The sequence below is a fragment of the Sphaeramia orbicularis genome, chromosome 20 (genome assembly GCF_902148855.1).
Source record: "Sphaeramia orbicularis chromosome 20, fSphaOr1.1, whole genome shotgun sequence".
NCBI lineage: Eukaryota > Metazoa > Chordata > Actinopteri > Kurtiformes > Apogonidae > Sphaeramia > Sphaeramia orbicularis.
In genome coordinates this window covers 25,654,971-25,679,239 of record NC_043976.1, presented here as the reverse complement: position 1 = coordinate 25,679,239, position 24,269 = coordinate 25,654,971, and the positions used below count along the sequence as shown (strand labels likewise).

Genomic DNA, 24,269 nt, shown 5'->3' with positions numbered 1-24,269 from the left:
TGGAGTTAAGATCTTTATTGGAAACCCAGCCTTCAAACATCATACTACATTTTTTTATTAATTCAGAGTTACAGCAACAACAGCAACAGGCCTCATGCGGTCTAGACTAGAGGTTCCCAAACTGAGGTGCTGAAAGGGGACAAGAGAGAAAATAGGTATTTGACGATATACGTTAATGATCTGTGAGGTTTTACTGGTGTGTGCATCTGCTGTGGAAGTGTTTGGGAACCACTGGTCTAGAATGAGACGGCGCGGCCGACTGAGCCGAGCTCCACTGAGCGTTGAGGCTACAGAGCGAGCAGCAAAGAGTTCAAAACAGAACAGACAGACAGAAACACAAATAAGGGAAATTATAGAAAAATACATTTAGATTTTTCTTTTGATTCCAGGGAGGGATCGCCTTCATTAGGCCATGTTTCGATTCAAAACGAGCAGATAAGTTCATTTTGTCAGTGGACTATGATGAATACAACATGAACTCACAGGACACAGAGCTATAGTCAGTGCTTTTCTCTTTCTCCTGTCAATCAACAGCTTTCAGACTGTCTGAAACTTTAGAAACTGTCTTACAGACCACAGCTACAAAGGACAAAAAAAAAAAAGGAAAAAAAAAAAAACACAAAATGGTTTATATGTTTATTGGCGAATCCAGAGATTCTGTATTCGAAGTAATATTCCACATAGTGTGAAATAGATATAAATACATTTTTAAAAAGATTACGTTGCAGTTTGCACTGGTGAGACATTTTGCATTTTAGTATCAGTGAGTGAGTGTTTGTTGGACGATACAAGAAAGAAAAAAAGAAAAACTCCATAAACACAGTGACGACTTTGTCGTTTTGTTGAAGCAAACGGGTACAAATCTATCAATGCTCCTGATTTTCACTCTACATATGATGCTGGTGATCAGCCTACTCTGATTCTCCAATCCCACTGTCTGTGTCGTCATCAGTCACCAGGCGACCGTTGCTACGAGTGATAACAGACAGGTTTACCAAAGCAGCATCTGAAATATACTCATTTAATAAACTCAAAGTACTGATGGCATTTTTCCCCTAATGTGAAACGCACTTAAAAGTTCAACAAAGACGTTGACTGATGGTAAACAAACTGAAAAAATGGGAAACATACTGTATTTTAATAAACTGTATTGGATTGGCATAGGCTGATCTTAATAAAAATATTTATTATTGGTGCGAAGTATCGGCTCAAAATATCCCAATCGGAGCATTTGAACTAAAATCCAACATTCCCTCTCTTGTAGCCGGTGTTTATATCTGAAACAGAAAAAAAAGAAAATGGTTATTTTTTAAACATTATATCTCATTATCATTAACACATAGCATTGATTCTTATTATTAATGATTTTCAAGGTGAAATGATGTACATTTGCTGGTTTAACTTTAAAACTGAAGATGTGGTTGTTTTAGCTCCACTTTTGTTTTACATGACAGTTTATGTAGTTGAACATAATATCTTAGGATTTGTACTGGTAGAGGAAAATGTTATGTCCATCTCAGACATTACAAGGGTTTTTTTTGAAGATTTTAATGCCAAAAGAAAATAAATGCCTCATTAATCCATGCCACAGCCTTGGATCACCATTAATGGTTTATCTGGATTTCTTTGTTAATTTCAGAGTATTGCTTAAAATGCTTTATAATTTAATTCTACTGCTTTCGTCAATTCAACTACCATCCAGAACCAAAAATTATTCACTTCACTGTCACGTGCAACAAAAGATGAACATCAAACTACATCTGTAGCTGCAACCTGCATAGTTCTACATAGATATGGATTTTTCTAATGACAGAGATCGCAGCAAAATGTTTGTAGAAAACATGTTCATATCCAAGGTAAAGCATTAATTTTAGTATATGTATTGATTCTACACATACTAAAAGCCTCAAAATATGGAAATGAAAGGGTCCCTACGTCATCAATGTCCTCGTCATCATCGCCAATGTCATCAAACTGGATCTCATCATCGTCTCCAGGTCCGAACGTGTCTGTCTCATTGATTTTAGCTGTGGGATAAAGGATAACAAAGGTTTAGAAAACAAACATGTCCGTGGCGGATTCACATCAAGTTTCAACAGTTTCATCACTCAGATCTTAAACGAGGAAACGAAGAAGTGAAACATCCTGTCCTCTGAAGGAGTTACATTTTCCTGATGATGTTGTCTTGGGATGAGTTGGCTTTAGTTTGGATTTGTTTCATTAACACCCTTCAGTTTTGACAAATGCTGCACATTCTGCATTGGCAAATTTGTTCCATGATGAATTTCTTTATAGTTTTCTTACAGTGTGATCAATAACAAGAGACTGAAATCAGTGAAAGCATCATTAACTTCATTGTCTAATTAATTTTTAAAACCTGTTGAAATTATATACAAGACTTTTTCAGACCTAAAATGACTGCATTTTAGATATTTGAAGGCATGTCTTCTACATAAAGCTTGGTGCGTCTTCAGATCTGTTTCATCAGCTCTGTCTGACCACTAACAGATTTCCATTAAAATGACTGCACTGGTTCAGTAAGACTTCAGACAACAGTTTGTTTATCTTTGCTCCTCTGAACAAAAGAGGGAACTGGATATTCTTCACAGGAGGAGTGAGGAGACGTGAATTAACTGCATGAGAAGCAGGCCTAGACTACTGCGATGGTGCAACAACAGAAACAATATAATTGTTGTTGAATGCAGGAGGAAGATGAAGGCCTGGACAGTGAGGACCTCTGCTGTTCAAAGTCAGGAACTGCATGATAACTACATTTCACTATAGTCTCTGGATCCGACTGGTGCAGTGTGTGAATGTGTAATGGATCAATAAAGTGAAGCACTTTGGGTGCCTTGAAAAGCGCAATAGAAATCCAATCCGTTATTATCATTATTACTATTATTAATAAACTCACCATGCTCTGGCAGCTCTCCGTAGGCTTTCAAACTACGAGCCTCATCTGCATTGTACTTGAGGATGACATCAGCTTTGTTATCCTGAGATAAGAGGATGTCACATGTGCTGTGTTAGGTTAACAAGTACTGGTGATCAGGAAACATCAATAAAATTCACAGGCTTTAATTTTACTTGCATTAAAACTTGAATAAACAAATCTCATACTTTAAAGCAGCGATTCTCAAACTTCCTCAACTTGAAACCTAATGCAACAAACATATGTCTCCCTGGGACCCAAATTTACAAACATACATAGTTCATTTTGTAATGTTCATGTCTGTATTGACTATTCCAGCATCAAAATAATGTGTCTGAAAACCAATTTTGTCATGTCTTTTACATCTTTGTCATCTTGACTCTTTTTTTAAATTGTTTACCTCTTGGTGTGTATTTTTACTTCAAATTTATCTTCCTCCGGCTTTTAAGTTTTTGTATGTCATGTTTCATCTTTCACAAGATTTTGTTCTGTTGTTCTGATGTCATTTTTGTCTTATTACATTTCCCTCCTTTTACTTTCACATGAATGTACATGTCTTCTAGAAAACATCACACATACTATTTTAATTTGGAAACTCACATTATACTATTGTTATATATTTTACTCTGACCATTGAAGATCTAGAAAAACAGCTTTGAGACACTTTTTAGGATGAACAAGTTTTGGCCTCAGGCAAATACATCTGTGCGTTTTGACATCTTTTGTCTGGAACTTGGAATGGGTATTGCTAAGATTTTATTGACATTGCTACACTTATCAATATTGCTTATCAATCCAGTGCTTTAACTGTACATTTACCAGATCTTTTTCAGTTTAAGGGTTAGTTTAAATTATGAGCAGAATTCTTGGCTTTATTTTCTCATTTGTACCTTAGCCTTAGATAATTAATAATTACTACACAACTGTTCCATCATGTTTGATATATATTAATAGAAGAGCTCAACCTGGTGTGAGTTGAAGCACCACCAAATGATTCCATAATTACATAAAATATCATCTCTGATACAGACACAAACTGTGTGAAACACTGGTTCTAATAAACATTAATATTTCCACCTCATAACAAATCAACGTTTACCTTTCAGGTGTCCTTATTTTGAAATTGATTTATTTCTCATTTTTATTCATTTTGATGATTTCATGCTTATCTAAACAATTATAATCTTCATTCGTATTGAAGTTTTTCTTCTTTTGATTTTTCTACCTCTTTTTATTTTCAGTAGCAAGAGGAGAGAATTCTAATCACATGAAGTACATCTGAATAGATAAAACATTCTGGTATTTTTGTATTTTATATGCTAGAATATGAATTTTATTTATTTATTTATTTATTTTTTAAACTGTGGCTCCCAAGGAGACTGAGTCAAAAAACTTTGGGGTAAAAGTGAATCAAGTGCTGTTTGTGCGACCACCCCACCTGGTAATCTCTGAGTCCGACCAGGATGATGTCTGACGTGTTGATCCAAACCTGAAGGGAAACACAGCAGAGATTATCCAGACTGCCCTTTCTGACCTCACGTGCACCCAGTGGCCGACTGACCGTTGACAACCAGCTGATTCAGCGGTACACCGCGAGGGCAGGGGGTTCCTCTGTGTGGGGGAAGGCGTGAGGTGATAGGACAGACTTTCCTACCTTTTTCCGGAGTTTTCCTCTGATGTGGCAAAGCCGCTTGGTTCCGTCAAAGCACATGGCCTCCAGACGTCCGTTTCCCAGCATTTTGATCACCTGAGCATATTCTGGATGACACAAGAAGGTAAAAACCAGATGATCTCGCCAGTTCATTCAACAAAAAAGGCTTCAAAAGCAGAAATTGAGACTTTCAACCTGGGAAAACAACCGCATTGTCTCTGTTCAATCAAAAACAGAGACAGGTTAACAGGACATCACATGGATATTCAGTGTGTTTTGATGGTGAATGTGGACATGGATGAAAATTGTTATTGTTGAGCACAAGTGTCAAAAAAGGGCTCCTTTCATGTCATCTTTGACTTCTATTTGATTATAAGTTACATCATTCTACATTTAACATTAAATATATCCTACAACAATACAGCGCTGTAACAACTTTACACAGAAAAAATAATTTGAAGTTCTAATAATAATATCAGTGATTATTTTTCTTAGCAAAATAGACAAATACTTGGAAAAACAAAAGGTCTCAAAATATCCAGGAGGGACTTCTTCACTACTTTATCTTTGATAAACTGATCCAGAATATAATCTACAAATTAATTGAGCAACCATGTACCTAACTGATGTAATTTTGCTGTGACTCTACTTTTGGTTTCATAGAATTGTGCAAAATATCTTTTCTGGTTGTGGCATTGATCATATATGAATGTGAAGGAACAGATGGAAAAACAAGCAGCAGAAGACTCCTGGTCTGAGTTTTAAAGGCTCCAGGTGAAACTCTAATGTCAATTACTCACTTCAGAAGTACATTTTCCAATCCTTAACTAAGAGTTACAGATATAAACACTTTAAGGAGGTCACATGCTGTCTAAAACACCACTAAATATCCTACACTGCATCTGTGAGCCTTTTCTGCTAGAAGGACTTTGTTAACAAACAAAACCTCCTCCACACTGATCTCATTTACACACTGATGGGCATTTTGGCAGCGACAAAACTTTGCACACAAGCACAGGTTTAGTTGTACTTTTTCAACCTGATCCTCCAAATCTCTGTATATCATTTACATCTCCATCATATGATCATTACTTTAACTGCATGTGTGTCTGTCTAGAAAGATGGATTGGCTACTCTCTTCTCATTTCAGTTTCTCATTTAAAGGTTTCAGTTTATTTGCCTATTATCTGTATTAATGAAGCTGTTATAGCTATTTTGTAAAACCCTTTAGAAATCACTGAATGTCACTATAATTTACATATCAGGTGTATTCTAAAGTATTCATTTTAAACCAATTACTTTCTTATTGCACCTACTGGCCTATAAATGCAATTAAAGTAGATTTAGGAAATCACCAGCAATACCAAAACCCTACTGCTGACCACTGATTTATTTATACCAAGTGTGCACAAACGGTTTACACATCTACGTATTCAAGAAACAAATGCTGATCCCCATTATAAACACAAAGATTCTGAAGTATACTGACACTGTTCTACACAGATATCACTTCAGGCTATTTTGTCTTCTATAAGAGGAATACATTCATAACAAAAGTTATATGTGAATTAAATTCAAAACTAAAATAATTACTCGCAGTCCTCGGTGTCTATGTTAAAACCCTCAAAAGCAGTGACTGTCTCTCTTGGATCATTTACAAGTTCCTAGGCAACAACAAACCAATGAAGAAGGTTAGGGCTGGGCTGAGTTAACATTGTGAAACTGAAAAAGAACACACAACATTAGAAGTCTATCCTGCCCAGTGGGAGGGTGTCTCTGAACTGATTAGCAGAGCTTCCATTCATTATGACTGCGATTTAGGAGGAAGAAGGTTTTGTGATAAACATGAGGTAGCTCCTCACAAAAAAGCATCTACTTTCAAGGAGATTTGCAGATATTCATAATAGTTTCTTACAATGCAGAGAGAAAAGAGTCATAAGAATGAAGGGATGGGAAAAATAATGAGATAAATAAAACTGTAACTGATTGATTCACACTGTTATATATTATTTTTGGTGACCTATCTGCATACTGGTTCAAATTTACCTGTCTGAACACAGCTGGATGAAACTAACAGCAATGTCAAATTTCATGACAATTTTGAGGGCACCAGTGATAACACAGAACTTAATTTATGCCTAATCATTTCTTCATAATGTGTTATTACATTGTTATTAGACTTATAGTATAATTATGGCATAAAATGTGCAGTTTATACAATATCTTATTTAGACAAAAAAATAAAATAAAATTAGAGTATAACTAGTTCCTTTATTGTTCATTTACATTCTTAAACATTCAAAGAGATTGTAAAACAACAACAACAACAACAACAACAAAAAACACTAGGGATGTGAAGATATATCAGCCAGATATCAGTGCTAATAGTGTCACATGACATTTCACCAATCACAGTGGCCAATCTATGTTAAATTAAAACTCGTTTCATGAATCTGTTTGCCAAATGTACAAGACATTAGTGGATACTCCGTACACTGCCCTCATAACAATCACTCCATTGGTACTAAAAATTCATTTTAGAGACACTAGGTGTACCAAAGTTATATTCATATACGTAAAGCAAATGAAGGATCATGACAAACCCACTTGATGTAACTCTCCTAAAAAACAGCTGGGTTTACCTGAAAACTAGGGCAGCACAGGTACTCACCCTGTCCATCCTCTTTGAACACCAGCTCTCTTTTCTCAGACTCATTTTCGTTCTTTCCACGCCGCCGGTTCTTTCCTCCTTTACCTGTAAGGCACAAACACAAACTGATTCATTAGGATGCCCATTTATTGGAGTCACCACATCCAATCTAAGTTAACTACCAATGTCAGATCGTTTAAATCTCCCGGCCCGTGCTTAAATTTCTATATAAGATATTATCTAGTCTTAATCTATTCGTTAACCATCAAATGAACATCTCTCCATTCACACCCTACAGTTACAGGTCGGCTGACAGGATAGAACAGTGACATTTCCCTTAAGCGAACGTTTGTATGCTACTAAACTTCTTTATCACACATATTGGGGCTGGTACACTATTCAAACGTTTCACTTAAGACTTAAAGATGAATTAAACCCCAGGTAATACTATAACCGCTGATAAATTTAGATGAAATTAAGTCGAAGATGTCACGGGCCGACGGGTGGGGTTTAACTAGCAACTAGCTAGTTAGCTGCGTCAGCTAGCATCAGAATTACTAATCTAACATGTTTCAAGTAACGACAGACTTCACCTTTAACGGATTGGAGCTTAAAAACTACCAAACATGTGATATACTCACCTACACGTCGACATTTTAGATGTTTATGTGAAAGGCTATGTTTCGTGTTGGTAATTAGCATTAGCTGGTCAGTGTCACGTTTTCACTGCGTGTCTCCACGGCGGGCTCCACCAGCGCGAAGACAATTAACAACACGAACAAACCAGTTAAATCTGATATTTCTTACCTTTATTCTTGGGCATATTCTTTCACGCCTCGGTTACTGTAATCCTGCTTGATAGAAACGGCTAACTGTTGAATAATCAATGTTTACAGTCGGCGAAAGAACAGATGTACACTAACAGAGCGGTACGTGATACCTAGTCACCGCTGAATCTGCCTGAATCGTTCTACCGGTCTGCGCATGCGCCCGCCAATACTTCTTCTTCCCTCATTTTATTGGCGGATTGCACTCCGCGTTAAAAGGTGCATACCGCCACCTACTGTACCGGAGTGTGCAACATCATGGCTTATTACTACAGGTTACAATGTACAGGGTGTCCCATAAGTCTCCATACATAGGAAAAATCAACGTTTCTTGACATAAATAATTTTTATTTACATAATATGCTCTATACGACAGCCATTTTGTCGGGAACACATTTCAATGCGTGTCTGCTGAAGAACTATAAAGAATAAATATAAAGAAATACATGTTAGAACCATATATGTATGGAATGTATTATGTCTCCTATGTATGGAGACTTATGGGACACCCTGTACAAATTATATATATATAAGGAAAAAATAAAATAAAGAAAAGAATAAAGAAGTAAAGCTGTACTAAATAAATAACATTAGTATCAACATAATACTAAATTTATTAGAATTTCTGTCTCATCTCAACCAGAGTTACGACACACTTTGATGTTGCCACTCTGGTGATCACATGGTTCATGTAAGCCTGAATTGTTCCAAACAAACCAAGTGCTGTCATGTCATTCCATGGGACAAACAGTAGTGAGTATCGTAAATCTCAAAATAAAACACACACAACTGTTGCACGACTGTATGTACTGTTGTGTCAGTTATGCTTTTGAGTAGTGGGGTTGTGCACTGAAAGGACAGCATTTATTATTTTGAAAACTTAAACTTTGGGGGGAAAGGTTTGTGTTAGCTTGGGTAGACTACTTATGTGAGTGGTGCTAACTTTACAAGTTCATTCATTCTACAGTTGTACTGTACTCGTAAGGAGATAGACAATTTACTATTTTTAAGTTTTACTATTATAGGACTGTGGTACAAGCAATAAACAGTGGTTAGCTGTGAACACTGTGTCTGCCAAACTCCGCTCTCCTGATACACACAATGAAGTATTAACCAATGGATAGCATATAGCATAGCAGCTAACTTAGCATGTTAGCATTAGCATGGATGTTAAACTCATTAAAAACTCAACATTAGCAAACTCCAAACTCAACAGAATTATTATAGGATGAGTTGGATATTACAAACGCCATGTTACAGCAGTTTCGCCTCCTTTAACTCATGAATAATAACTTTAATTAACTTTTATTGGCAGGGCTCAGCTCTACAGCAACTCTCCTCCTAATTAGCACATTACCTCAGCTGACAAACTTTACCAAACACCAACAGCTCAGCCAAACAACTAAAATAAAACCCACTGATAACAAAATTTGTACTAATGTTCCCTTATTTTAAAAACTCCATAATTTGTGGTTATAGTGATTAAACAGCGGGCCAAGTCAAGCTAGCTAACTATAGGGCTATAGCTGAAAATTGAATACAACAGTTGTTTAAGATATAAATTTATACAAACGCTAACACATACCAAAGAAAACAGAATTTACAATATAAATGTCAGCTAATACAGGAAATACACTTGATAATTGGAAAGATGATGGTATCTTATTAACTTAGTGCTGTAACTGCTAAAGCATCTGCAATAGAAATGACTGTGTTCTGACACTGTTACACTCAATGTAGGAACTATCTGCCCCGCCATAACCCGGAAGTAGGTCCCTATTTCATCCGCCATTTTTTTTTTTTTTTTTTTTTTTTTTTTTCAAGAGAGTCTATGGAAGTGTCGTGACTCGGTTTATATCGAAGGCTCTGATCTCATCTATTAATCCTGTTTTCTTCAGAAAAATACAGAGAGGCTTGCAGCACTCTCCCATTTTATCACTTCTGCCAAGACATTCAAAACTGCTCTGCTTTATCTATTTATATTAATATATATTACCTGTGGGCCATCACGAGTTCTAGAGCCTCTGATACAGTTCATTCCTTTACTTTCTTGGTAAATTCCACTGGCATTTTCGGTTGAATAATCTCTCACTTGTTATGTCTGTTTCTGCATATGAAATTTGACACCATGGTAACGTGGCCCCATTGAATATCTCTTTCTAGGTAACCCACTTCAATGATGATGCTATGTTTCTGGGCATTTGAAAAGCTATTGTATTAAAAATTACTAATATCTCCCAAAATATTTGTCCTATCAATTTGCCGTTTTCGCTTGTCTATTCCTTGACCAAAAATACATAAGTATGCCAAACTGCAGCAGTCAGCTCTTTCCGGATTTTGTGTGATGCCCGAGACACACTGACAGAGTCCACTTCCCTTTTAGAATACAGAGAAAGGGGAAGTGGACTCTGTGTGTGTGTGTGTGTGTGTGTGTGTGTGTGTGTGTGTGTGTGTGTGTGTGTGTGTGTGTGTGTGTCGGACATCACACACAGACCGGTGGAACGATTCAGGCAGATTCAGCTGTGACTAACCCGGACCACTTTGTTAGTGTACACGTGTCCTTCCGCCGGCTGTAAACACTGATTATTAAACAGCCGTTTCTAACAAGCGGGATTACAGTGTCCGAGGCGTGAAAGAACATGCCCAAGAATAAAGGTAAGAAATATCTATATTGAAAAAGGGAAGCGGACTCTGTTTGTCTGTGAGTGTGTCGGGCATCACACAAAATCCGGTGTAACAGAATAACTTTCCCCCCTCGAAGGGGGAAGTTATCCACTTGTCTCCCCTGGACAAGTCCCCCTCCTCCATCATGGCATCGTGCAGTAGTACGCTGTCATTTTCTGAGAAGATTCAGGAAGTATACAAGAACTTGTCGTCAGGATCACACCCTACTGGACTCTCAATACAGCAAAAAACGGACTTTCGAGCCAGAGCTTCAACCTACGACCTGCAGAATGGAAGTGTTCTGCATACAGTCAGAGGTAAGGGTTGTGTGTGTTCTGTACTGACAAGGACTGCAAACTGATCTATGGCACTACTGCCATCACCTGTGGTTTCTTTTTTTTTTTTTTTTTTTTTTTTAAACGCCTTTTTTATTATTTCTGTAGGAGGTACATGTCTTTATGTATGTAATATACATTCTAATCGGTATAATATAATTTTGATGTAATATCTACCTTCTGAATTTTCGGGAGGGTTAGCCCAGGCTTGAAGAAGTCAGCCCACTGCCAGACCACCTTAGTTTCCAATAAATGTGAAGATGCAATATCATCTGTAAATTATTCATTAATTCTTCATTTTTGCCTGACTACTGTATATTAGTCTCAGATACTCAGCTGAAATGTATTTATCATTTCAAGAGGTCTGTCTTTATATGAAGGTACAGTACACTGTGAAAATTATTTTGTTCATGACATGAAAGCTAAACATTGTGGATCCTTTATAAACTTTTTTTTTTTTTTTTTGGGGGGGGGGGGTATATGTGGGGTAGGGGCAGCAGTAATATAGGTGGGGGTGTGTTCCATAACTAATGTAACTAATGCTGGCATGAAGCAAAAGTTAGACTTAACATGCTCTCAAGGCCTCTATTATACAGTGGACTTTACACAAAATTTTCTCAGCTTCTCACCTGTATCCACTGGACCCCCTCCACAGCTCTATGGGCCCCCCAGAAATGCTGGGCCCCATGAATTTGTTACATTTACCTCTGTTTATGGCACCCAGATTTTGATGCAATCTCAGCCTAAAAACTTGTGGGGAGGGGGAGTTATCCAGGCCTGGATATGTGTAACAACCCCCCCCACCCCCCACCCCTCCATTTTTGCCTGACTATATTAGTCTCAGATAACTCAGCTGAAATGTATTTATCATTTCAAGAGGTCTGTTTTTATATGAAGGTACAATACACTGTTAAAATTATTATTTTGTGGCGATATCACTCAGCTTCTTAAAGGAGTATGTTTTTATAGTATACATTGTAATCTGTGAAATATTACTTTGAAGGCAAAATCTTTTATAGTGTAATAATACAGTATGCTCCCCCACACACACACACACACACACCCCAAACTCAGGAAAGTGCGTCTGTGTCATCACAGATGAGGCTGAGCAAATCAGAGGGATGAAAGCCTAACATGAAGGACTTGAGGAAATTAAAGAATGGAAGGTGTTGGGAGGACATCTAGGAAGAGACAAAACTATTGCGAAAGTCACTGACAAGTTTTACTGGCCAGGGATGTCAAAGGACATTGAAAAAGTGGTCAGAGAGTGTGACAAATGTTAAAGGGTCAATAGGCCAATTCAGAAGGTCAGCGCAGAACTTCATCCCATCCCATTTCCAAAGGAGCAGTGGGTTCAGATTGGTATTGACATCAGAGGACCACTTCCTGAAACACCAGAAGGCTACAAGTATATAGGTAAGACCTTACATACTCACAGGTCACTGAAACTGCATGTATTTATACAACACATGATCATTTCGAATTATCTCTAAGGGATGGTAGAGTAAAAATCATTCTGAATGTTACTAAACGCCTAATACACAATATAGACTAATAATATATTATATGCAGTATGTCTTGCCTCTTCCAGTAACAGCCATTGATTACCACACCAAGTGGCCAGAAGCAAGACCCCTGAAGGACAAGTCAGCTCCGTCAGTTGCAAAGTTCATCTATAGTTTGATATGCTGCTTTGGGGTTCCAATTGTCCAGATTACTGATCAGGGCAGGGAATTTGTTAACGTTCTGCAGAAGGAGCTCTGTCGTCTCACAGGGGTGGAACACAATCTCAAGTGCTTACCATCCTCAGTGTAACGGATTGGTAAGCGATTCATATCTATTTATACATTAAGTTCTTTATTTAACCATGGAAGACATATCTAAATCTACATACCTTCTAGCTACTTTCAGTGTCTTTCAATGAGGGTTTTTTTGCATTTTCAAAGGGAATTCTTTCATCAACTAATTTTGCCCCATTTTTCCTCATTTATTTATTTATTTTTTTAAATGTAATGCAACATTTCGAGCAAAGTGCATCACAACCGAACATACTTCTATGTTTTTATTTGGCATTCCTTGAAAATGCTTTTTTTAAATGACATTAGTCAACCTAAATTCCCATCATAGGTGGAGCGCCAAAACTGTACCACTGAGAAGTGTCTTCTCAAACACCTAGAGGACAAAGAGTCCAACTGGTCAGATATTGTGGAAGGAGTGTTATTCGCAATTCGCACCTCCAAGCATGCCAGTACAGGTAAGCTTAGGTTTAAAGATTTATAAGTGTATATATGTTGAGCAACCGATTACATACTGCTATTGAATATATTTCATATACACTATTAAATATGGGTCATTCCAGAATTGGAGGACAATTTAGGCATCAAAACCTTTGAAAAATCTACGCTGTCTCTCCATTATTTTATGAAGTTTTGTCATGCATTTTATAACACCAAGTAATAAACCATCAGATAATTGGATTTGTCTAGCTCAAGCATCAAAGGTACACTTTTTATTATATGTTTTATTTGTTGTGCACTATGCTTAGTGCAACCCTGTTATGAATACTCAAGAACCTGAAAAAATACATAAAAATACAGATCTATTTATAAATCCTTCACCATTTAGTAAAAAAGGTCACATTTACATTAAATAATCATTAAATTTCAGATAAAACTTGAATTATATTAATTTAAGCAACTTTCGAAATTTAGCTTGCCCAACTTTTCAATAGTCACATACTTTTTTAAAACAAATTTCAGTACTGATTCTCAAATATTTGCTCAAAACCATTATGCATCAATTCATCCAAACTATTAGAAGGTCAAGAGGTCAAACCCTCACAAGTTTAGAGAATTATTCAAGATTATTTCAAGAAAAATGACATGGTAACAGGGTTGAAATTAAAGTAACAGGGTTGAATGGACATAGCACTTTTAACTGTAGATTATACCATAAATATGACAAAAACAGAAATGTTGTTTAAGAACATCTTATTTCATAAATAAACTTGCAATGCCTATAATTCAATAGTTTACATATTTGAAACAGGTTTTGCTGGAGGATCATTGAGTAGGAATGATACATTAACATGTCAACAAGACCACAAACTGGATCTGATCAAATGTTCAACTGGCAAACATGAAAAACTGTATTATAGTAGGCCAACAACCTGGCATTAAAATGAACAAGAATATCAAAAAATAGTCATGAATTGATCAATACTTTAGAAAACTGATGTCCAGGTTTAATTTTCATAGCAGTCCAGAGTATCCCATATCTCTCTGGGTTCTTCTGGTCTTTTGTCTTTTTTTCTTTGCTGTTTCTACATCTTTCTTCCACCCCCTCTCTCTTTTTCTAAATACTGTTGTTTCCTCTGTTCATCAGCATCACGCCTGTAGAAATCAGTTAAAAATATTTCAAATGTCTATTGTGAATAATCTGAACCTGAACACTGAAAAACAGTTGAGGAATAGGTGAATAATACCTGGATAATAATCCCATCCAGGTAGTTATTGCAAAGATTAAGATTAATTTTAATAATCCCTGTAGAGAAATTAGGTAACACTGACATATGCACCTTACCTGGTGGTAGTAAAAGAAAAAAATGGAAAGAATATGTTAAAACAAGTAAATTAGGCTAGATTATATGTACACATTTTATTTTACTACAGATAATGCATTGTCCCTCCTGTGTAAACTGAAGGAGATGCTTTTCCAAATGTTTCTTTTAAATATTTGAAAGTGCATCTGAATGATAAATTTAGTAAGACCTATACATCCTCGCTGATTTTCATTGAATGACTTGGGACAATATGATACCAATAGACGTATGATGTTGATTTGATGCTTTAGATCTGATCAACAACCACCTAAAACCATTACAGCATATTAATATTATTTCCCGTTCTGTATTGCTTCAGGATATCCACCATATTATCTCATGTATGGCAAGCACCCAAAACTGCCCATTGACCTTCTGGTTGAGGGGAATGAGAAGGAAGCAGGTCATGAGCTAGACTTGGAGGAAAAGCTTGCAACACTTGAGAACTTACGCCGTGTAGCCAAAGGAACTGCAGCAGACGCCACTGTGAAGGCTCAGATGAGACAAAAACGGGACCATGACAGGTGCTAACAACCTCCTATATATGGCGATGGAGACCAAGTTCTGCTAAAGGTGAAGAAGAACGATTGATGTCAGGTGGACACTATTTTACAAGTGAAGAGGAGGAGCTTGTTTGTTTTGAAAAACAAAGAAGGTCTTGAACTTAAGACTGCATACAATGGCACATGACTGAAGAAGTATGTTCAGTCAGAGGCTGCATCACCAGTGATTGAGGAATCAGTGTCACCAGGCGCAAATTGTAAAATGCCTCTGATACTAATGATGTGAAAGAGAAAGAGAGCAGTGATGGAGAATGTGAAGGAGCGGTGATTGGAGAAGAAGAACCCGAGTCAGAGCCTGAGTCAGTTTCTAATTTCGATGACATTTTTCTTTTTTGATCACAGTTTTTTTATGCTTACTGTGTTTTTTCATTTTCAACCTTCTGTCACCTTTTTGGTGTGGAGGGGAGGGTTTGAGGGGAAGGGCAAAGAGGGTGCAATTTGCATATTATTTGCATATTGAAAACAGCGACTGCCAGCGCCTCGATATGCAACTGCTGTCTCTCTTAGTCCAGTGGGGTTCAACTGACTGAGCCAAGTGTTGCTGTTTTCAGTATGCAAATAATATGCAAATTGCCCCCCCTCCCCACGCCAAAAAGGTGACAGAAACTGAAACAGAGAAATCACAGTAAGCGTAAAAAAAAATGTGATCATAAAAAGAAAAACGTCATTGAAATTATAAACTGTCATTGATAAAACAGTGACATCAAATAAAATAATATGATTTTCATTCAAAAACACATCAGAATGCAAAATAAAAGAAATGATATGACATTTGATGTTTGTGTTTTAAACCTCAGCGAAATGTTATCAGTGCCAATACCTGTTTTGATGCCATTAACATTTTTTACAATATACATTTTTCAGTGCCAATGTTTCCTTTTTCAGTTTCAGTGTGTGTTTTTAATGTGAAATTTTATTTTCAATATCAAACATTAAAGTCATCATTTTGGCTCCATAAAAGACCAACTGGAAATGTACATTGATCAGTCAGTGAGGGAGTACATAAGGAAATTCAAAATAGATTGTGACAGTGTGTGGGCTACTGATGTTGAGATCCTTGCTATGGCCAGCCTACTGAGTAAGGACGTAGTCATCTATACCCAGTGTGGCATGGACCTTTACATTATGGTGAAAATAAAAGAATATTTATGTGATTTTGTGGTCCTTTTTTACCTTCTTTGCATAGGTTTCTCATGAGTCACAATACCTTTGTGTATTGGACAAAACAGGCAAGATCGACCTACAAAAGGGGATGGGGGCTGACCAGGGGGGAGAAATAAAATAATCATTTTCACAGTGTATTGTACTTTTGGTAAAGACAGACCTTTAGAAATGATAAATAAATTTTAGCTGAGTATCTGAGACTAGTTGACCAGGGGAGAAAGAAACTTATCCTAGGACAACTAAGTTCCCCACGGGGAGTTGTTCAGAGAGGGAAGTTATTTTACACTGTAAAGCCCACAGCTCGTGGGTCTCGGCGTCTCCCCAGCTCCACATGTTTCTGGTCGCATTGATATGCTTGTTTACTGTACACAGCCCACGCTCATTTTTAAATCCCCCCAGCACGGGAGAGTCATCAAAACGTCACACTTTGGTTGTGGAATGACAGGTGTTCCTTTTAGTGTTCCAGAATCATGATTTCACCTTTATTACAGCTCTGTTACTACCTCTAGAGGTGTTACAAAGCCGCAATAACAGTGGGACTAAATGATCCCACCATTTCGTTTACACAAATGTCATTCCAGAATAAAGGTGAAATATTTCTGTAACAGAAGTGCTGTGTAAAAGGGGCTTCACAGAATGAACCCGGTAATCCTAGCATAAGTTCCCCTGTGGGGGAAGTTGTCCAGGGGGGAAGTTATCCTGTTAACACCAGAAAGAGCTGACAGCTGCAGTTTGGCATACTTCTGTATTTTTGGTTTCTAGTGAAAACAGCAAGTTGATAGGACCAATATTTTGGGAGATATCAGTAATTTTGGAATACAGTAGCCTTACAATCATGTTGCTATGCCCAGAATCAAAGAATCACAGAACTGAAGTTGGTTACCTAGCAACAGATAAACAATAGTGCCACGTTACCATGGTGTCAAATTTCATGTGCAGAAACATGCCAGCTGAGAGGTTATTGAACTGAAAATGCCAGTGGAATTTAAAAAGTAGAGGAATGAACTGTATCAGATGTGAGAAGTTTATTACACCAATATTTATACTCATTCATTTGTGTAATGAATTGAATCAGCAGTGTTTGAAATGTTAAATTTTTCTCTCTCTCTCTCTCTCTCTCTCTCTCTCTCTCTGTCTCTCTCTCAACCTATTTACCTTAATACTATTAATAATTGTGTTTACTTTTTTGTATTTTTAGATGCCTTCCCATAGAAAAAGTCTTATTACTGGAAAACATCTCAAAGCCAATACTAAAAGACAAAGGTCCCGTCGGGCAGCTGAGTCTTCATCAGAGCGAGAGCGACGCCTAGCACAAAATGCTGCAGCGATGCGAGCAAGAAGACAAAATGAGACATCAACAGAAAGAGCTCAGCGCCTAGCACGAAATGCTGCAGCGACGCGAGCAAGAAGACAAAATGAAACATCAACAGAAAGAGCTCATCGCCTAGCACAAAATGCTGCAGCGACGCGAGCAAGAAGACAAAATGAAACTTCAACAGAAAAACTAAAACGGCAGGCCACTGATGCTATTCAGCATCGCACTAGAATTCAAAATGAAAATGAGGCTCAGCGAAAATTACGTCTTCAGCAAAGGGCTGAGAGACGCAGACAGAGACTATACCCACAACGTTATGCTGTTGTTAGGCAAAAGTCTCCAGAAGTTGAGCCGTTTTATATGGGAGCAATGGATACTTTGTGTGACAAATGTGGAGCACTGAGATTTCCCAATGAAGCTCAGAGCTGCTGCTTGGTCAGTACTTTTAAAATATACACTAATATCTTTTCCCAAAAGTCAGCTTTCCTCAGCATAAAAACTACCACATCTAGAACCCATGGTTCCCTACGGGTCAGTGCGCTAGTTGTAATAGATGATTGTTATGAAGACAACAGGATCACTGTCAGCCTTTCAGAGCTGATATTCAAACTAAAGATTATTTGTTTACAGATCAATACTATTGCTTTATTGGTTTCTGTTATAAAGGTAAATAAATAAACAAATAGTCTACATATCTATTTGGGTAAGGAAATCATTAGAGAGGACTGTGATAATCTAAACGTAACATCTACCAACTTGAGCACTGAAAAAATGGCCAGATTTCTCAACGACCTTTTAATGAGGACCCAGGGATCGCCCATATCTCTCAATGATCTCTCAGTGATCTTCTAGTGATCTCCACGGTGGCCACGGTCTCCTTAAAGTTTTGACTCGGTCCAAAACAGTCTCTCAATGATCGCCAAGGGAAGCGATCTCTCAGTGAACGCTCAAGGCATGCTCAAGGAGAGCTCAATGATCTCATTGATCTCCCAATGATCTCAGCAATCTTTTAATGATTTTAAAATTTTTCCACCTAGAAGGTAGAGATGGTTGAGAGATCAATGAGGGAGTCGGTGTGACTATCTCATTGACCCCTAACCCTAAACCTGCCTGATCCAATTTACCAGACAGTTTAAAGTAGGGGCCAAAGGCACAACAAGTGCACAAAGATCTCCTAAACATTTACACAGAAACAGCTTTGAGGCTTAGGAGATCGTTGAGAGATTGGGTCAATTTTTGATCGCTCAATGATCACCCAGTGACCTCTGTGCTGTGTAAAGGGGCCCTTACCAGTCCAGTACTGAGGATGATCCTTGGCAATACCTTACAACGCTTCCTGTTATAGTTACTTTCCATTTAACCCTTTCATGCATAGTGGTCACTACAGTGGACAGCTATTCTACAGCTGTTCTCTTGTATATTCATGGATTTTGCTGTTTTAGTTCCATATCAACCAACACAGTGGACACTTATGCATTATCCCATACACTGCAATTCATACCATTACTGTAACTGTTCTTGATAAACCTGATCTGCAGTAATATGATTGAGTGTAAATCAATTGCTTGTTATTAAATTGTAATTAACAGGGGTTTTTTTTAAACAAAAGGTTTTTGTTTTTTTGTTTTTTTTGCATATTATCTCCATGAATTGAGTAATGACTGGTATTAGAGTATGCTAAAATGTGAGAAAACATCAGATTAGCTCCATTAAAAATGTTTTTATTTCATAGTTTTCACACAATATATCACTAAATACATGTTTCTTTGTTTCAAAAATTAAAGGCATGGTGTCCAGCTGAGTGGACATTTTTGCAACTCCATGAAAAATAGGTTCATAAGAAAATTTTCTTTAGGCATGTTTTTTTCATGCCTAAAGAGGAATAAAAACACTCAGGAAAAAAATTTTGATTATGGTTCTCATAATTCATGCATGAAAGGGTTAAATTGGCTCTGAAACTCTGACTTGAAACATGGCACATAATAATAATGAAAACATAATGATCACTAAAAATCTCCTCACAGTTTTCAGAAGAGCTGTCAGTGTCGTGGAAGAGATAATTACAAAGACTATTACAAAAGGCATTATATTTGACATTAATCTATAGTCCTTGGTGAAATATTAATGTTTTTTTGCGCAAAAGTGCCTAAATGTCACAGACTGTATGTCTCAGATGTGAAGACATGATGATCTTTGGGGCTGCTAGAAGGCACCCACTCGATTTGAGAGACATTCTGTGTTTTATATTATCACTTATTCCTACATCCAACCCTAGTAATTTTTTCAGTTGTGTGTATTCATCCGCGCCACTAGGGGGTATCCTCTCTTTGTACCGCAGTGTCGCTGCTTTATTTACATTAGAAAAAATAGGCATTTTGGGGCAGTGGAGCTAATGACAGAAAGCTAACATCCTACACTGAATTTAGGTGGAGTTCAACCCATTTGTCTGTATTTATCTGTGCTGTTAGGTTTTTCGTCTTTACCGTTTTGTGCAAAGTGAGAAACATTCGTTGGCTTGAGTTTATTGCGGCTTCTGTCTGCACATTAGCTGCCTGTTCACAACGAGTTCATGGCTGACTTCATGGTGAGTGTTTATGTAAACATTATTTACAGGGAGAACTGCAGCTGATACTACACTGATGGTTAAAGTAAGACTGCGTATGTTATAAAAGGCCCATTGAAACGGTTTGAACTTATTATTCTCAAGTTTATCACTGAAAATCTTCATACTAAACACTCTTAACAGTAAAGATAATGCAACAGATTAAAATGTGCGTTGATACTTTTGATCATAACACTGTCACATAAACGTGACACTTAATTTTAACTGTAGATTGAAATTGCAGTATCACAGCACGAAGTAAATACATATATAGTTCATATAACTTGTTTAAGGAATTTTTTTTTCTATTATGATATAGAAATTGTATTTTAGTTTCTTCTAGAGACAAATTTAAGTTACTTTTTTGCCAACTATTGTACAAAAATAGTGTTGCAAATAACGATTTCTTAACTACTATTTTGTATTACTTATTTTGCCTAGAAATGTAATAACTGCCCATAAATGTCTCAAACCAAGTGGATGTCTTTTAAGTTAATCTTTTTTCATTGTTCAGCTTTCAATGCCTCATATCTGAGAAGTTCATTCTATGCAATGCTAGAGCACTTTAACATGTAAGAATAAAACATTATTAAATACACAATAAAAAAACTTAATTTTATCACACCATAATATTAAAACTGCTATGTGTCATTGTGAAAACATTAGACCCAAAACCCTTATGTCTATTTAACAGGCCCTTCTACTGAAATAGTGCAAACTGTCGCCCATAACCCTCAGAACAAATTTAAAAAGTACTGAAGTATCCAAATCAGAATACATTTCATATACAGTCACGGAAAAAATTGTTAGACTATCAAAAGTTATCAAAAACATTTGGTTATGCAACCAAGTACTAACTCCTTTGTCATGTGACTAAAACAGTCAGAAAAGAAAACATGGAATGCCTATAAGCACTATTTTTGGCAGTACAATGCCATAGATATTGATGTAAGAACTGAAGTGATTTTGGTTATTATCAAGAAAACCATGGAAAATGGCTAAATATCAGCTCTGAAATTAAACTATTATGAGCTATTTTTGTTATCATTATATTTGTCCAAACAAATGTACCTTTAGTTGTATCAGGCATTAAAATGAACAAGAAACTGAAGAAAACAAGGGTGGTCTAATAATTTTCTCCATGACTAGATTAATATCTTACTTACATGGTAATGTCTTTTTTATTGTACATTAAAATATTTGGTGAATAGTTTCCGTTGTGAAAATTTTGTGTCAATTCAGGGTTGGAAAGCACTGTTCTGAACGGTTGGACAGAAACACATAAAAGCTACATTTTCTGCAGAAAATATGTATTTGGTAGTAATGTTTCTTGAGTTACTAGATAATAGAAGGATCTTGCACAATTAAAGGCTTGTTAGTTTCTGTCGTAGTTCTTTTTCATCGCTTCAGTGAAATATAGATATAACATGAGGATGAAGACCTTTCAGAAGAGGGAGGAAAGGGGAAAAAAACAATAATAAAACAGAAAGTTTACAGAAAGTAGATATGTATCCAACCCATGTGGTCTAGTTCTTAATGTATTTCTGTGTTGTTGTTTTTTTAAATTCCTCTAAGAAGCATAACATCATTATAATTTCTTTAAATTATAGTGATATTATGTTCCAGATCAAGTTTTCAGCAAAGTCTCTGAATGCTTTCTAATTAGTTTTGGGATTATGGGAATGTATCAGGTGGGTGGAATGGTCTTAATAATTGTTTTTGTTTTGTTTTTTGATTCATGAAGTCGTCGGAGCAACTGCTTGTCAGAGGCGGAGCTGGGGCAGGAAATGGAAACTGGGATGCCACCAGTGGGATGGACCAGATCACAGTGGTGCGAATAGACGACACACACATCACAGGGGAGCAGGTGAACCCTGGCGGCACTGTGTGCTACGAGATGGAGTGTACGATGCCTACAGAGGAGGTGGTAGCAGAGGACGATGAAGAGGAGGACAATGTCTTCGTCATTGAATATTCCAACCCTGAGGAGGAGGGAGAAAGTTACCAGTTCACAATGTCTGTAGACAGGTCAGTTCCTGCTAAAAAGCCGATAGTCAAACATCCTGTAGTCAGAGAACACACCAGAGAGCCACTGCCTGTGATGCAAAAGCCTAGAACCCAGGTGAGGAGGAAGCCGAAAGTGCAGGAAGAGGAGGAGGAACAAGAAGAACAACAAGAGGTGAAGTTTGAGAGGAAAAGGCGTATGTTGGAGTGCGAAGAGGCCAACAGCAGCGTCAGGGAAGTGAATAAAAGTGAAAGAACACTGAAATGTCCACTGTGTCCATCACCTGGAAAGTTCTTCAGGCGAGCGTCAGGTTTGGCTGTCCATTTGAAACACATGCACCACAAGGAGGGCAACAAGACGTTCTTCTGCATCACCTGCAAGCAAACAGTCCGCTCGCAGGTCGAACTGGATGCACATACACGACGCCATGCCATCAAGGAGGCGGTGTTCACGTGTCTTCTTTGCACAACGGAAGGCGGAGAGAAGAAGGCGGCGGGCTACAGAGGGACGAGGCTCAGCCTGAAGAGCCACCTGAAGACGGAGCATCCAGGTATCATCCCTCGCTGCGACATCTGCAACAGGGGCTTCAAAACACTCGATACGTACCTGGCGGATCAGTTCAGGCATGTTGGCGTGTCACCGTACTACTGCGCCGAATGTAAGATCTACGAAATGACGGAGAGGGGGCTGGCCCTACACATGAAGAACGACGAGAAGAAGAAGAAGAAGATGCAGCAGCCGAAGTCGGGTGAAAAGCAGCTGCAGATGTGTGGCGATAACTCAGCCACAGACGACTCAGACTTCTGATCCTGTTTTGTATTTTTAGACCAGAGGATGTTGTAGATCGGTCCTTTGTGTTCAATCTGTCTCAGGTTTTACTCCTGGATTTGTCTAATGCAAGTTTAGACCGTTGGGCTAAAAGAAAGTATGGCTTGTTTTAAGCCAAAAAAGAAACATTTTCATAAAGACGTTTGGAAGGTTAGGGTTCAGGTCAGGGTTATTTTAGTTATTGAAAACTAAAACTAGCAATGAAAAAAGAATTTTGTTAACTGAAATATAAAACCTAAAAGTTTTCAAGAACAGGTAAAATACATAAAAATTGCAATGAACAATGCAACACGAACCAAAATGAAATAATTTCAGGTAAAATCAGCTTTGATTTAAATTTCACCCTTAATTCACACTCGTATCTAAAACAGAGATGACACAGTAACAGACTTGTTTTTTTGTTTTTTTTTTCCGTCCTTTTATTATGTCATGCCTTCTCTCCTTATACATTTTTCCACTTCTATAAATAAACACCTTTGTCATAATACTTGGAAAAAATAAAGCCAACATAAATCAAAATTAAACTGAAGTAGCCAAAAAACTATTTATGCACTGGTAAAAATGAAGTATACTTGTTGGATGTTTTAGACCATAAAAGGGTTTTAGGTTGGTTTATGGTGTTAGGAAAGGCTCAGTTTTGCTCTCTAATGAAAGAATGGTTTATTTTATAGGATTTATTTTTCAAGTTTGATATTAAAAAAACTGCGTTAATGCTCACTGATAGTTTTTTAATCCTAAACAGACTACTGACTAAAGGCAAGGTGAGAATATGTGGAATTCAATCTAACTGCTGGTCAAAGTAACACTGCTATCATATTGTGTATTTATGTTTTTTAAAATAAGAGACAATAGTCATTTTATTGAAATGTTGATGACACAATGAACTGCCAAAAAATGTTTGTCAGTCTGAAAGTTGCATCCTTGACTGCATTCAGATACAGAAGATTTGGATCTTCTCTGTAAATCTAACTCACTGCTGACGTATAATCCTTTCAGTTTATATCTTATGTTAGACCGATAGATCAGAACAGCCACAGCAAAACCATGAATCAACTCCACAAGCTGTCACTTGTCTCACAAAATACACATTGTGTTCACTTCAGATATACCATGTATTCTGTGGATAATATGT

At 37.2% G+C, this 24,269-nt stretch overlaps 2 protein-coding genes across 4 annotated transcripts; one reads left to right on the top strand and one right to left on the bottom strand.

Annotated features, from left to right (window-relative positions):
• On the bottom strand, positions 1-8,220 carry eif1axb (eukaryotic translation initiation factor 1A X-linked b). Its single transcript, XM_030123230.1, has 7 exons — positions 8,041-8,220; positions 7,255-7,338; positions 4,587-4,690; positions 4,371-4,421; positions 2,915-2,996; positions 1,936-2,027; positions 1-1,277 (listed from the first exon to the last, which is right to left on the bottom strand). The coding sequence occupies exons 1-7, from the start codon at positions 8,054-8,056 to the stop codon at positions 1,272-1,274; spliced, it is 435 nt and encodes a 144-aa protein (XP_029979090.1). The 5' UTR covers positions 8,057-8,220; the 3' UTR covers positions 1-1,271.
• A 2,346-nt stretch (positions 8,221-10,566) lies between these two features.
• On the top strand, positions 10,567-24,269 carry LOC115411218 (myoneurin). 3 transcript variants are annotated; one of them, XM_030123221.1, is made up of 4 exons: positions 10,567-10,715; positions 10,822-11,041; positions 17,586-18,137; positions 22,049-24,269. In XM_030123221.1, the coding sequence occupies exons 2-4, from the start codon at positions 11,015-11,017 to the stop codon at positions 23,114-23,116; spliced, it is 1,647 nt and encodes a 548-aa protein (XP_029979081.1). In that variant the 5' UTR covers positions 10,567-10,715; positions 10,822-11,014; the 3' UTR covers positions 23,117-24,269. The 3 variants fall into 3 exon arrangements, with proteins under 3 accessions (XP_029979081.1, XP_029979082.1, XP_029979083.1); XM_030123222.1 differs by lacking the exon at positions 10,822-11,041; XM_030123223.1 differs by lacking the exons at positions 10,567-10,715; positions 10,822-11,041; positions 17,586-18,137 and adding an exon at positions 19,654-20,286.